This window comes from Lathamus discolor, chromosome Z (genome assembly GCF_037157495.1).
Source record: "Lathamus discolor isolate bLatDis1 chromosome Z, bLatDis1.hap1, whole genome shotgun sequence".
Lineage (NCBI taxonomy): Eukaryota > Metazoa > Chordata > Aves > Psittaciformes > Psittacidae > Lathamus > Lathamus discolor.
This window is the reverse complement of record NC_088909.1, coordinates 63,529,910-63,544,968: the sequence shown is the minus strand read 5'-3', so window position 1 is coordinate 63,544,968 and position 15,059 is coordinate 63,529,910. Positions and strand designations below refer to the sequence as shown.

The following is a 15,059-nucleotide window of genomic DNA, read 5'->3' as shown; positions in this document are numbered from 1 at the left end:
TCAGCTGCATTTGAGAACTGTTCTCTGAACTTTAGTTCAGTACTTCATTATGTATATTTCAGTTTGATGTCTCTTGTAAAAGTCTTTGCCTTCTTATCTCATAAAAGATCAGGCAGCTTCCTGATATCTTGCTATTTTTCTCTTTTGTAGATCAGGCGCATAACAGTTTTCCAAAGTGCTGTAAGTTCTGAGCTAAGATTTCGGGGGTTACAAAAATGAATTTTTTTTTTTTTTTTTTACTATGTCATGAACGGCTGTTTTGAATCTTCAATAGTTAGCAATCAATTATAACAAAAATAAGAAAACTTATTAAATCCCTATAATGTTAAAATCCTTTAAAATCATTTCACTTTCTGCATCTATAAAATACAAGAATGTGTACCGTGTGGTAGTATTTTTATATATGTAAGATGACTGACTGAGGTACATGCAAGATGGGTGGATTAGTGGTTGGGCCACTGCAGCTATTTAAGTGCTTCCACTCAAGGTGTTGGGAGTTCAGAGATCACAGAACCATAGAATGGTTTGGGTTTGAGTGAACTTAAGATCTGTTACCAACTCCTCTGCCATGGGCAGGGACACCTCACACTAGACCATGTCACACAAGGCTCCATTCAGCCTGGCCTGGAACACTGAATCACAAACACTCATTAATAACGTACTTCTGAAAAGCATCCATGTGTCTTTACAAATTTGCTTTTACTCTTATTTTTAATTAGTCTGTCACCAACACTAACTTTATGCCATTAACACATCTAAAGGCCTCAGACTGCATTAATTTACTCCATTGATCAATCAACTGCAGAATCTGTTTCAAGAAATCATACAATACAAAGTATTTAAATTAAAGCTAACACATAAAGCAATAATGATGACACATAACTGCTCTATTTTCATCCTTATGTTTGCATCAGCAAGTAAGCCCAGGCAGGTAACAAATATCACCGAATCACTACCAAAGTCAAACAACAATAGCAAACAGAGGTTTTACCTAGCTATTGAAAGACATTCTAGTCTTATATGATTTTTCAAGTTATAATAATATAATAGGGGTTAATTTACAGCCACAGCAACATAAGCACTTTACCCATTCATTTTTAACCACTCTTCCAGCCCATACTTGCCCTGTAAACAATTACTGTTCAAACATCATGACTTTGTGGTATTTTGCTTGTCCAAAATATGAAATAAGCAAGCAGAAGTTGCTCAAGAAAATTTGATCAAACCAAACCCCACCATAATACAATGTTATCCCTGTCTGAAAAAGCTTCATCCATTCTGTGACTTTTCAAGCAAATTAGGTATTTTTAGCAATCACACTGTGTTTGCAGGCAGTGTTTACTGAGTTTATGAACTAAATTTTTACAGAACAAAATTGTGCGACTGCATTAAGTAATCTTCTAAAAAAGTACTTACTGAAGATTGTGATTTGGACTGTTTGTTGGACCTGTAAACACAAAACAGACAAACATTGCTGGCAACTTTGGCTCAAGGACAACAGCATAAAAAAAGTCAATAGCAATCTAAAGAAAACTGTCTCTTTAAGGAAGGTTTGTCTTAAAATTCAAACAAAACCCTCTGCGTTCCTGCACATAATTATATATTGCCATTTTCAAAGCCACAAATAAAAATCACATGAATCTTCTGTCTGCTCAAGCAGCAACTTGAGTGAACTTAATTTTTGTTAGAAAATATCTCCCACCGTAAAAAAACAGGCTGCCAAAAAGACAATGTGTTATCTTGACGCCCCACTCACCTCCTAATAAGTCCCACCTGAGCCTTGCTATTGGACTTTATGGTATGACAAGGGCATGCTCTTAACCTTTGTTACAGCAGGAACAAGGTCCAATACCCAGTACTTAATGAATCACGACAAAGTAAACTGTGGAGTTAGCTATTTTCATCACAAAATCAAAAAGAAATTTTAAGAAAGTATCTCTAGAATTATTTTCCTCATTGCTTCAGAAGCAAACTAAATAAAACCTTCCTTTTCAGGCTGGATGATTAAGTCTTGAAAATGCAATATAAGTACTTCTTGAAAGGAGTGATGTACCTTCAGCTATCAAAGGGCAGAATTTGAGGCCAGGCTTCACGTAGCAATACAGACATGGCATTTTGCAAGGAAGGGCCTAGCACTATGAACATCATGTAGAAGATGTCTTCTTATTTTTCTCTTCACCTTTTTTTTTTACAGAGTTCAGCAGTCCAGGCAATGAAACGTTATCTTTTTGTACTTTATCCTGGCATGCCTTTAAAATTTTTTCTTCACTACGTATTTACAGACCTTTCCATCTGTATTTATTTTCTTTTATTACCAATAAGTGGGTATCGAGTTCAACCAAGAAATTTTGTACTGGCGGAGAGGCCCCAGTCAGTGGATTTATTTATTTCCTTTTGTGTTGAGAATTCTTCTTAAAACATCATTTCTCCTTATGCTATTGTGAAAACTAATACTTAGTCTTACAAAGCTGACTGAGCAATTATAGAACTAGGAACTCACCGAGCCTTACAAACAACACTCCTGTTGCAGTTATTGTTTTCATCCCATTCGAAGCCACGCACTGGTAGTATCCTGTGTCTGTGGTATCCAGATCTTGGATTCTCAGACGTGAACCATAATCTGTTTTTCTGATGATGATCCGTCTTGGCTCCTGAACCACTGGAGCATCGTTTTTCAGCCATCTGACATTCGGAGATGGATTTCCTGCTACCTTGCAGTGGAGGATTGCTGTTTGCCCCTGGACTACAGTGATATTGTTTACTGGTTCCAGAAAGGTCAGGAAGTAACCTAAGGATGTAAAAGGTCAGAAAAGATCAAACTTCACTTGGGCTGCAATACAAGACTGCCCAAAGGCACATTTTTAAGAGAGGTTCTTGGAAACAGTTTCAGTTTTCTTTCAAGCATGTACTCCAAAAAATGGAAATCACTGTCTTAGAGACAGTATAGCATCACACTCCAATTTTTCTTTCTTGATTGACTTCATCTTTGTCTGCAGGTAGTTATGCAGATTAGAAAGTCAAGCATAAATTTATACTATTATAATCATAACTCCCTTTGTGAATACCTATTCTGAAGCAATAATGCCCTTTTCTGGTTATTTTTTACATCTCTTGGAAAACAGTACTATAACAGAAAGCTGTACCATTATTGCATAGAAAAGTAATCCCAATTGCAACCATATTAGAATAACATTATAATTTTACCACTTCATCTTCTTAGATGGCCATATATTTGTCTTAAAAATAAAGAAAACTGAAAAAGTTACTTTTAAGTATTGACTTGCCAGATACTCGTCTGACAGAAAAATCTTACGATGAACCTAATTTGGATATGTTTATATCTCAATTGAATTTTAAAGATGGTAAGTCTCACGTTCACAGAATCATAGAATGGTTTGGGTTGGAAGGGACCTTGAAGATCATCTGGTTCCAAGCCCCCTAGACCAGGACCACCTTTCGCTAGACCAGCTGAATTTAAAGAAAGGGTATCTCAATTGCAGAAGAAACCTATGATAGAGAAGGCACTTTCAAATTGATTATAGGCTGCCATTTTTTTACATGAAGTCCTAAAATAGTACTAAGTCGGACAAAGAAATGTCTGTGTGGATATTGAGTAATCAAGTTTCATGGGTTTAGTTTTATAAATGGTTAAACTAAAAGCACTAGATTGGTGAACTCAAGTGATAAAAAAAGGAAATGATTGAAGAACACTGTAAAAACTTGGCAGTCAAATCTTCTGTAGGTTATTATTTTTAAATTTGATTAGGCGTTAGGAGTCCTGTTACTGACACACATCACACGCTGAAAGCATGAAAGCGTGTAATTACACTGAAATAATGAGATTGTCAAAACAAACAAGTATCTAGCTGTCACACTCCTCTTACGTTTGTTTTGATCAATTTATACTATTTATACATACAGCATCAAGAATACTTCATAATATATTTTTATGTCAGCTGGATCCAAATATCAAATCACTTTGATGGATGTTCACATGTGCCATTTCCTATCAGTTAGATTATTTTGCAGTTCTGTAATTAGGAAATAGTGTGCTACTGTGCAGGAATCTAACACAGTAATGCAATGGTCAACATTCACAGCCTGATTGCTGAAATACCTGCAGAAAACTGGTGCTCTGCTTTGATTTACATTTGAGATGAACATCAGAATATAATGAATTTGCAAAGCCAGATCTTGCTGGAAAACTGATAAGAATGTTGTACTCTACCACTGGCCTTTGAAAAGAAATCCTGCTATAATGAATAATACAAAACCACAGTGTAGGCAATTTAGTGAATTTAGTGTGTCACTAAATAGAAAATAAAGTAAACCTAAATACATATAATCTCTACATGACACTGCAAGCTTACAGGTTTGTTTTTGTTTATTTTTTTTTGTCATTCTTTTATCTTACAAAATAAAAAATTATTCTGTATGGAATTTTGCATTAGTTTTCTGTATAGTTATCTCACAAATCTTTAGTAGATTTTAAAACATTCTGACAGAACACAAAAAATTTCAAACACCTGATAAAAGAGGGAGCAAAAATACAAGAATGCTTTCTACAATGTCATGCCACAACAGTATCATTTGCTGTGGTTTCCAGTTACACTTCATAGCTGATGAATTAGAATTACTAGGATGACATTCTGACAAGGAACAGATACAGAACAAATTACCTTGTTGGTATAAGGAATAGAAGCAGCTTATTAAAACTATTACTTAAGCCAAAATTTTGCATATATAAGCGTTTCTAGCAGTAAAAAAGAAAGGACGATTTATCCTACCAGAAGTTAGAAAAGGAGTTTCCGTGACTATTTCACTCTTAGCTCATTATTTAGGGAGTACCATTGCTCATCTTGCCACTTCTTCATAATCAGTATGTAGTTTATTCTCATCAGCACCATGGACACAAAGTATACAATGAAGAAGTAAGTTTGCACTTATTTGAAGTATTTTCAAAAAAGAGTTGTCATACTCAGTAATACCACTTGAGTCAGAAGACTCACTTCGTGAAAAGAGGTGGAAACTTGGAAAAGCTGAAAAATTCTTTTAATTCTAGCAGAAAAATTATTCTAATATTAGCAGAACAACTAGGGCACTGTGGAAGTGCAAGGACATCATGTCATGGTAATTGGTGATGAGCTGTTGTGTCAAAGAGGAGTGGAGCTGTAATGCAGGGCCATGAAAGTACCAGCCCAAGGAATAGTTCTGGCAAGGTACAAATTGAATGTGTGGCCTGCAAGATGGGCAGGAAATTGGCTCACAGGCCACACTCAAGAGAGTGGTTATCAACAGTTTTTACTCAGGCTGGCAGCATGTCACACATGGAGTCCTCCAGGGATTCATACTGGACCCCACACTGTTCAGCATCTTCATAAATGACTTGGAAGATGAGACTGAAAGCACTGTCAGCAAGTTTGTTGAGACCAAACTGGGTGATGATGGGTACAGAACATCTTAGAAAGTGACCTGGGCAGGCTGAAAAAAGATCCTTCATGGAGCTTCATAAGAGTTAAACATGGATTGGCTCGGTGTCTGGCTGGAGACCGGTAATGAGTGGTGTCCCTCAGGGATCAGTGTTGGGACCGGTCTTGTTTAACATCTTCATCGGTGACATGGACAGTGGGATTGAGTGCGCCCTCAGCAAGTTTGCCGATGACACCAAGCTGTGTGGTCCGGTTGATATGCTGGAGGGAAGGGATGCCATCCAGAGGGACCTTGACACGCTTGTGAGGTGGGCTGATGCCAACCTTATGAAGTTCAACCATGACAAGTGCAAGGTCCTACACCTGGGTCGGAGCAATCCCAGGCACAGCTACAGACTGGGCAAAGAAGAGATTCAGAGCAGCCCTGCGGAGAAGGACCTGGGGGTGCTGGTCGATGAGAAAATGAACATGAGCTGGCTTCAGTGTGTGCTCGCAGCCAAGAAAGCCAACTGTATCCTGGGCTGCATCAGAAGGATCATGACCAGCAGGTCGAAGGAGGTGATCCTGCCCCTGATCTCATGAGACCTCACTTGGAGTATTGTGTGCAGTTCTGGTGTCCTCAACATAAAAAGGACATGGAACTGTTGGAACAAGTCCAGAGGAGGGCCACGAGGATGATCAGGGGACTGGAGCAGCTCCCGTATGAAGATAGGCTGAGAAAGTTGGGGCTGTTCAGCCTGGAGAAGAGAAGGCTGCGTGGGGACCTCATAGCAGCCTTCCAGTATCTGAAGGGGGCCTATAGGGATGCTGGGGATGGACTCTTCGTCAGGGACTGTAGTGACAGGAGAAGGGGTAATGGGTTAAAACTTAAACAGGGGAAGTTTAGATTGGATATAAGGAAGAAATTCTTTCCTGTTAGGGTGGTGAGGCACTGGAATCGGTTGCCCAGGGAGGTTGTGAGTGCTCCATCCCTGGCAGTGTTCAAGGCCAGGTTGGATGAAGCCTTGGGTGGGATGGTTTAGTGTGAGGTGTCCCTGCCCATGGCAGGGGGGTTGGAACTAGATGATCTTGAGGTCCTTTCCAACCCTAACTATTCTATGATTCTATGATTTTAACACATATATGTATAAAGTCCTGCACCTGGGTCAGACAAAACAGCTCCATACAGGCTAGGCTGAGGAGCAAGCTTGCTGAAAGGGATCTGAGGAGCCTGGTGAACTAGCAGGTCAACACGAGTCAGCAGACTGCTGCTGTGGCAACAAAGGCTAATCGGATCCTGGGCTGTACATCGCTAGCAGACATAGAGACATGATCATCCTGATCTACTTAGTGCTTGTCAGGCCACACCAAGATTATTTTGTCCAGTTCTGGCCCCCAAAATTAAAACCAGAAAGACTGAAGAGTGTCCAAAGGAGGGAAGACCACCAAAAGGCTGGAGAATCTGCCCTGTGATGAAAGACCTGAAGGAATTAGGTCTTTTCTCCTTGGAGAAAAGAAGGCTTGGGGGTAACCTCATCACAGTTTTCTTGGACTTAAAAGGTCTCTACAAGAATATGGAGAGGATGGAGGATGGAGCAGCAGTGTGTATAAGTTCCATCAGGAGAGGCTTCATTTCAATAGAAGAAAGAAACTTTCTGCAATAAGAACAATCACTCACTGAAAAACAATCTTCCAAACGTGTGGTGGAGTCCCCACTGCTGGAGGTTTTCAAGGTATGATTGGACAGGGTCCAGATGATCTTGTCTAGGCTCCCCCAAAAATGTTAGAACAGATGGATCTTTTGAGGTCCCTTCCAGTGTGAGAAGTCCTGTGGTTCTATGGGTCTGTAATTCAGCTATCATAGGGGCAGCCTGAACGTGCTCACACAAGGGAGGCAAAAGAGACAATTTTAAGGTCTTTATTTTGGGAAGAAGTTGGCCCACTTCCAAAACGGAGCTAGCTCAGAGGGGCAGTCATCTGGCTAAGAGATGTTCTTGATTCCAATGAAGACAATGAGGCAGAGAAGATGTCTTCTTTAAAGTTGGGGCCAATTCAAGCACTGTAAATTGGCAGCCAGGGAGTCTGGCTTTTCTGCTACTTTGATTCCCTTTTTGTTCTTAATGCAGAAGTATATGAAAGGACTACACTGCTCCTGTGTCACTGGTCAGTTTTTGTGCCATCGGTCAACTTACAGCTTGGTCAAACGCTTACCAGTATTTCACTTTTCCTGATATGAAATGAACAGGGTTGAGTCTTTACTTCAGGTTAATCATGGTTATTACATTAAATTTGGATGAAAACAGATACTAAGTTTACTTATTAGGACCAACATACATTATTAACTCAAGATTAAATCCATGTTAAATCTTTCTGTTTTGGCAAGTAAATCAGACTTACTGTAGAAAGCAACTTGGTTCATAGCTTTTAATCAATCCAAATTATTTAATATAAATTTATGAATTAGATTCTATTAATTACTACAACAAAAATATTACCACCATAAGCAATGCCAAGGATTTCTGGATTATTCCCGGCCCAGTGTGATTAGATACACTTCCCCTGAAGTTAGTGTAACTGAATCCATTTCCTGCAGGTCAGAATTGGCTTTAGTTCACTATTTCTTCTGCCAATATTACAGGCATTTTCTGCAGTGTTTTATATTACCCTGTTATTAAAAATCAAATAACTAATATCTTAACCTGCTGAACTTCAAAGCACTTCTGTTTTCTTCAAAGTTATGCAGAGCAGCTCATGAGCAGTGGAGCAGCTCACTGCCTGTCCACTGCCACTGTCCATACCCTAAAGTGCACACTCTCTGTTTGCTAGTTTCATTTCCTCTGTGAGAAATTATGCTGAAGTCTGATGTTGATATACTTACTGAATCTAAAGTAACTGTATGACAGAGCAGGCAGACATATGTTATGCTGCTCTGTTATTTAGTGTCCACTTTAGATAACCCGTAATTGCAAACCTTTCAAACCAAGTGGAAAATTCAACCAACCATGTGCTTAAGAATGTTCTCCTTATTTAATTTCTGTGGTGATAATCAGCAGTTACTTTTTGTGAAGTACGTCAAACCACAGCCACTGTGTGGATGACAGTTTGATGCAATGGTTTAGGGAAAAAGAAACTGTTTCCCAGGATAAATTGGGACCTCAACAATGTGCAAAACAAATTTCTTCCAATGTAGTTCTTTTCCTCTCTTAATAAATATTCATTTGGATCATGTATGGAAAAAAACCTAAATGTGAAGGCACTAGAACTAGAACTTGTGTTCTGCATTTTGTGTTAAGCATCGGTCAGCTGGAATTTTTTAAAACTTGAACTGTTTTTTTCATCTGTTTAAAAACAAAGAATAAATACTCTCTATAAAATATTTTGGACTTGCTATGCACAAACAGCATTACCAAACTTGTAAATATCATATAATAATCAAACCTGTAAATGTCATATAATAAAAATCTATATGCATTAAAATATGTCATATAATAAATGTCATATAATACATATTTAATTTGGGATATTGATATCAAATAGAAAATTTTAAAAAATCTAAGTATATTGGCCAACAATTTTTTGTGTTACACAAATACAATTGTTATATACTATTTTCCACACTCTGGCTTGTTTCCAAGGGTCATTGAAATGAAGGAAAATCATTCCTTTGCTTTCAGTCGTCTTTGGTTTGGCTTGAAGTACTTCAAAGAGAAAAGCTATCTGGCGGATATTTCTTCATTTGCTGTAGGCAAAGACAGTCTAAATTAAATTTTCCTTTTATTATGGTTTCTAACATAGTGTACAACCAATATTAATATTTATTTTGCTTGAACAGAGTAAAAACTGTTCTGTCAAGAAGCTATGACAAGATAATGCAACTTAATCTGTATATTATGTTATCTTATCATACTCCGTATACTCTATGAATAAAGTAGTTTAGGGAAATGATTGACATGAATTTTGGCAAAACTATTTCATATTTTCAAATGCCTTTGTTAAGTTGCCAGTACTTCATATTTTTAAAATAAATAAATTTGGTATATCAAACAGAATCCCACAACAAATCAAAATAAAGACGACAGGTCTATTGTGCATGTTTTGGCAAGAATATAAACTTTTCCCTTATGTGTCAAATCATTGCAAAGATATGCACAAGAATAGACGATAAGCTAAAAACATAAAAGGTGCAACTATCACTGAGACCTCATATGCTTTTTTTTTTTTTTTTTTTTTTTTTTTTTTTTTTTTTTTAGTTTTGTTTGTATTATTCTGGCACTTAGATGTCCAAGTTATTGGCTCAAACCATATGTGCTATTCTTGGCATAAACACAATATAAAATAAATGCTCTGCTTATGCTATTTTAAGATCTTAGCTGTCATTTTGAAGTTCATTCTATAAAACATTTTAAACCACCTCAGTTACTTTAGATCAAGTTAATTCTGGCTTAGCTGTTCTCAACTGGAGTTTTGATTTCTATTCAAATTTTTTGTTGTTGTTGCTTCTTTTTTCCTGATACAGTTTTTAAAGTAAGTATACATTCATAATTACCAAACCAGCTTTGTGATGGCCTCCATGTCATTTATGAACATTGAAGTCTTATGGGAAAATTATAACCAATTTTTTTTCAAATGGGAAATCTAAAGCAAGGGGATTTTAAGTGATTTCTCAAATTGACATAAGCTAAGTGGTAGTATGAGTGATACTATACTGAGTTTCACATCTTTTTGTGTTCCTGAAATAATGAGGATATGAGGCAATCATCCATTTTTGTGGAACAGTTCATTCCCTTTTTCTTCTGCATTGTGAGAGGGAAACAAACACTGAATGTCCAGTTTCTGAGAAAAAGAAAGGAAATTTTGAGTCATAAATTGCTAGATACCTGAAGATGCAACAATCTTTTTAGAACAAGTAGTAATAATTGCATATGTATCTTATCACTGTTTTGGAATACAGATTTCTTGACAAGACATATATGCGTATTTAAGTAACTTTATCCAACAGTTGAAAAAGCCCATCAATGCATCTGTTTGGTATTACAGAACACATCACAACTTACAGCAAGTGTTGGCTTTAGATTTAAAATGTAAAATCAGCTATTAAAGAAAAAAGACAAATATTTTTGTCTGCATAACTGCAGATTCACGGCATAAAATATTCCAATATTCAAAACCACTAAAAATATGTATATTGTGATTTGTTTAAAAAACTATGTGGGATTTTTTTGTTTTCCCTCAGTCCCTTGCTTTTTCTTTTTTTCTCCCTCCCCACCCTTTCTAATTTTTTTCTTCAAACAACTTTGTTCATTTTGTTAGATATAAATAAAAGAACATGGCCTCTCTCATCACAACTATGACAACCTTCTGTGATGGTGTTTTAAGACTAATATAATCTTATATCCAATATAAAAAATTTTGTGCGAAAACATTTTTTGGAATTAATGTACTGATATTCACATTAGAAGCAACTTAGTAATTTCCTGGAATAAGACCTATTTTTTCACTTAGGAGGCATACTTTAGCTTATGGAATGACTGCTTATTAACAAGGAATGGCCTGAAGAAGACAACACTGTTCCCAAATTTACTGTGTTATGAATACAGTAATAAGTATAAAGAATTGTCAGGTAATCTATAGAGAGTATCAAAATGTTAGAGAGTTATCTGGGAGTATAAAGAACTGAACAACATCATAAGAGAAAACAAACATAGAAGTTGATGAAATTCAAAGCATTTCTTTCTAGAGATGTGTACAGCAACAATGATGTAAGTGCAAGTTTTAGGGACTTGGATCACACCTTGGTGGGTGGTAAGAGTCCAATAAAGAGACTTTCCCCAGGCAAATCAGGACTGAAAATACACCATCCTAATAAGCAGGGGAGTTAGAAGTCTAACACTCAGGATTTTTTGCACAGACCATTTTCCTAAATACAAAACAATCTTCCCAGTTCTTTACCCCTCTGCTTTATTTACAAAGTACACATGAACAATTAAGGAAACTCTGCTGTTATATACTGTCACATAATATTTCCAGACCAACTGCTACTTTTAGAGCCTACTTTAATCCCATTATTTGTGTCCCATCTTCTATACCATTTGTGATCTCAATGTACAAAAATGCAGCCAGAAGCATGTAGAATAAATTATTTGGATCACACGCATTTCAAATGTACTTCAGAACTAATTAGAGCCAATGCAGGAGTGAAGGGCAATTAGCATCAAAAATACTGTCACAATGTGCACATCGTCCTCCACACCAAAATCAGTGCATTTAAGCTCTCTTATTAAGAGAAATATACTAATTTTTCAGTTCTACCAGGTGGAATGATTTTGTTTTCTTGTTTTCTGACTCCCAGATGAGACTGTGAAGAGGCATGTAACACCTGTTCTAGGCTACTGCTCATTTAGGAGCAGATCTTCTGGGGGCACAGAAGTGCAGTTACGATGTGGTACTCTACACTGCAGCTGTGGAGAATGGTCCTACCTGGAGCCTCTGGCAGAAAGCTCCAGGGGAGACTCGAGGTCGACCTCTCGGCTTTTGGAGTCGGGGATACAGAGGATATGAGGCCAGCTATACCCCAACTGAGAAAGAGATACTGACAGCCTACAAAGGGGTTTGAGCTGCTTCGGAAGTGATTGGCACTGAAGCACAGCTCCTCCTGGCACCCCAGCTGCCCGTGTCTCCTCTACACATCATGCAACCGATGCTACATGGAGTAAGTGGGCTGCACCAATTGCACACTTTTTTTTGTCCTCCTCGGGTGGTCAACCTATGAAGGAGACATTCCCTTACATTCTCAGCCCCGCCACCAGACTATTTACAGCATCTTTTGAGAGTTCTGAAGGTTCTGAATGGCCTTTAGGTACCCTTGAGACCTGCCTTAAATGAGGTGTGTTGTCATCCTGGTCATACCAGAGAGGGACAAATCATGGCAACGTGCTGCAGCTTGGCCTACACTTACAGAGCCCTGTGCAACACTATCCAGCACCTTCAAAGGGGAAAAAATGTCTCTGGATCTGAGGACAGCAACAGACAACACAGCTACTCCAACTCCACATACAGCAGCTACACCAACCCTAATGACAAGTACAGCAGCTACTCAAACTCTGACTACAACAGATAACATGTGAGGCACCAGTACTGTAAATTAAAGGCCATCACTTTTAGAAAACATGCACGTTATTCCTGACAGGTTACCTTATGTCAAGTCAAAGCAGCCAATGTCCAATCATAAGCTGGATTTATGTAGGTATCTCTTTAACCAGAGTAAGTTCCCAGACCAACTACAGTTAAAGTCAGGCGCCTGGAGCAACTAAACTCACTCAATGTCTCAGCTATTGCAGGCTGTCCTTACTTGTGCAGTTCTTAGGGTGCATCGGTCCAACATTCCCATGATCAGGCATTATTTTACTGTAAGTAAGATTTATTTTACTGCCAATAGAATTTTACTAGCAGCTCATCTATGCATGAGGAGTTTGTATTTTACCTTTCAATACTTTTACCAGACTTGTTTGAAGAGTACAAGACTAAGAGCAGTGAGCCTCTCCATGATGATGCACTAACAGTGCTCATCACCAAAGAAAAACTTGTTTTCAGCTTGTGCCACACCTCTTGCATTTGTTTGCGATTAACAGGTATGTTCTTTTTCTCTTCTGGGCTTCAGAAAGGAAAGCTCCCTGTTGGCCTTGTCCTGGCCAACCTTCTGCTGCAGTGAAAGAGAGAGAGAGAGAACTTCCTCCTTCCCCAGCACCAGCAAAAGGAAAAGCTGGAGTGTGGGAAGGTGGGCAGGGAGCAGAACAAGATCCCCCAGGCAGCAAGTTTCCAGAGTGGAGCATGGGGCTGACACTGTTCTGCCTCTTTAACAGGGGAAAGAGACTTTTTAGGAACCAGGAAGACTTTGTTTGAGTACTTGTTGTAAAACAGAAAGTTACCAAATAGATGCTTGACTGGTATGCTGTGGGGGTGGTGAGGCACTGGCACAGGTTGCCCAAAGAAGTGGTAAATGCTCCATCCTTGGATCCCGCTAGTGCTCAAGTCCAGGTTGGACAGAGCCTTGGATGACATGGTCTAACATGAGGTGTCCCTGTCCATGGCAGGGAGGTTGTAACTAGATGATCTTAAGGTCCTTTCCAATCCTGAACATTCTATGATTCTGTGGTTCTATGAGTGAAATCAAGGTTAAAGAAAGGATCATCTCTGCAAAGACTCACTGGACTGTGAGGAGATTTGACTTCAAATCTTTTGTTTTTATTCGAAAGCAGCCCTAAATTCGTCTATAGCAAATGATCAGTGTTCTGCTCTGCTTTTCTGTGAGACATTGCTTTGTTCTTCTGGTGATTCGGATGCTCACTTAAAGGAAATAGGGGAAGATAAATTCCCCTCAAAGCCCTAGCCAAGTCTTGGTCCTGTCGCATGAACTATCAGGCGGCTAGCCTCACTTGTAGGAAGAGACTTGCAACTTTATTTAAAGTGCACATTATCAATAATAATGTTTAACCTGGTTACTTCTTTGGAGACAGAACCAATTTTTAGGACTTCCAGAGGATTTAGAGCAGAAAGTGACCAATACATTTAGTGCTTCTAAAGTGGCTTTAACTTTGGGCATTAGCAAAACCCATTTACTACTATTTTCAGGCCTGTTTGGAGTCTATTCTACAATCAGAAAAAAAAAAGGTTATAAACAAAACAGAATAACTTAACGTTTCTCAAGGAAGGAAAAAAGGTTGATGTGGTGAAATAAGCTGAAGAACTCTTTCTAATGGTCTTAATAGTATACACAAACTCTGAAGCATAACTGCCCAATGTTTTTTTTTAAACAAAAACTGCTACCTCACTATGATATAGCAACACACAAGTTAACATTCCAACCAAAGAAACAAAAAATTTCAACCAAGAGATTTTTGCTTATTCTGGAGAATTCTGTAGCCACAAAAATAAAAGGGGAGCAAAATGAGACCCATTTCCTGACCAGGCATCTTGGGAACTAACAACTGATTCAGCACCATTCAGTCATACGAGAACAAGGGTCTCTTCTTTTTGATGAAGGAAATAGAAAATCCTTATGATGCAGAAATGTTTGAGATGTGATTAATTACTTCCTTAGACAGGTATTGCCTGTGGCCCTGCAAAAAAGGAAATAACTAACTCCTTCCTCAGCAAGAATTTAACCAAGTAATGTCCTATGAAAAAAAACTTTTCTTTTAAATCTGTATCTTTAAAAGCTCAGACATAACAGAAGAGTAAAGTGGGACCAACCTGCCAAGTAAACAAGCTTGTCAGATGCAGTTAAAGATTAAACATGGACCTTTTCCCACCAAAATTAGTGGGTATGTGAGTATGGAGTGAATAAAACAACTGTAGTATACAGTATTGCTGACAGGAATGGCTGTTACTGAAATATATTCTCATAAAAGAGGTCAAAGTTTAATCCTGTAATATAATTTGGGAGCTTCAGGAAGTGGAAAGGGTTGAGGAGTACACCAAGTCCTCTTTCCAACTGGGAAGAACACATGATGATCAGGTGCCACTGATGATAAGTAACAACACAGAGATGCACAAACATGGAATACATCTTCTTTTATTTAATAAAGTATAGAAATTAATGGAAAAGTCTGAAAAAATAGCTTCTAGTAAGCATAGTTAAGGTAAGAAACCTAA

The 15,059-nt window shown here is 38.1% G+C and overlaps 1 protein-coding gene across 1 annotated transcript in view; it reads right to left on the bottom strand.

The window, feature by feature from the left end:
* The window catches only part of ROR2 (receptor tyrosine kinase like orphan receptor 2), a 154,373-nt gene that overhangs the window by 42,807 nt on the left and 96,507 nt on the right, over positions 1-15,059 (bottom strand). Inside the window, exons 3-4 of the mRNA XM_065663083.1 lie at positions 2,501-2,788; positions 1,417-1,447 (exon numbers count right to left, since the gene is read on the bottom strand). Of these exons, the coding sequence (XP_065519155.1) occupies positions 1,417-1,447; positions 2,501-2,788 (319 nt within the window). The remainder of the gene's footprint in view (positions 1-1,416; positions 1,448-2,500; positions 2,789-15,059) is intronic.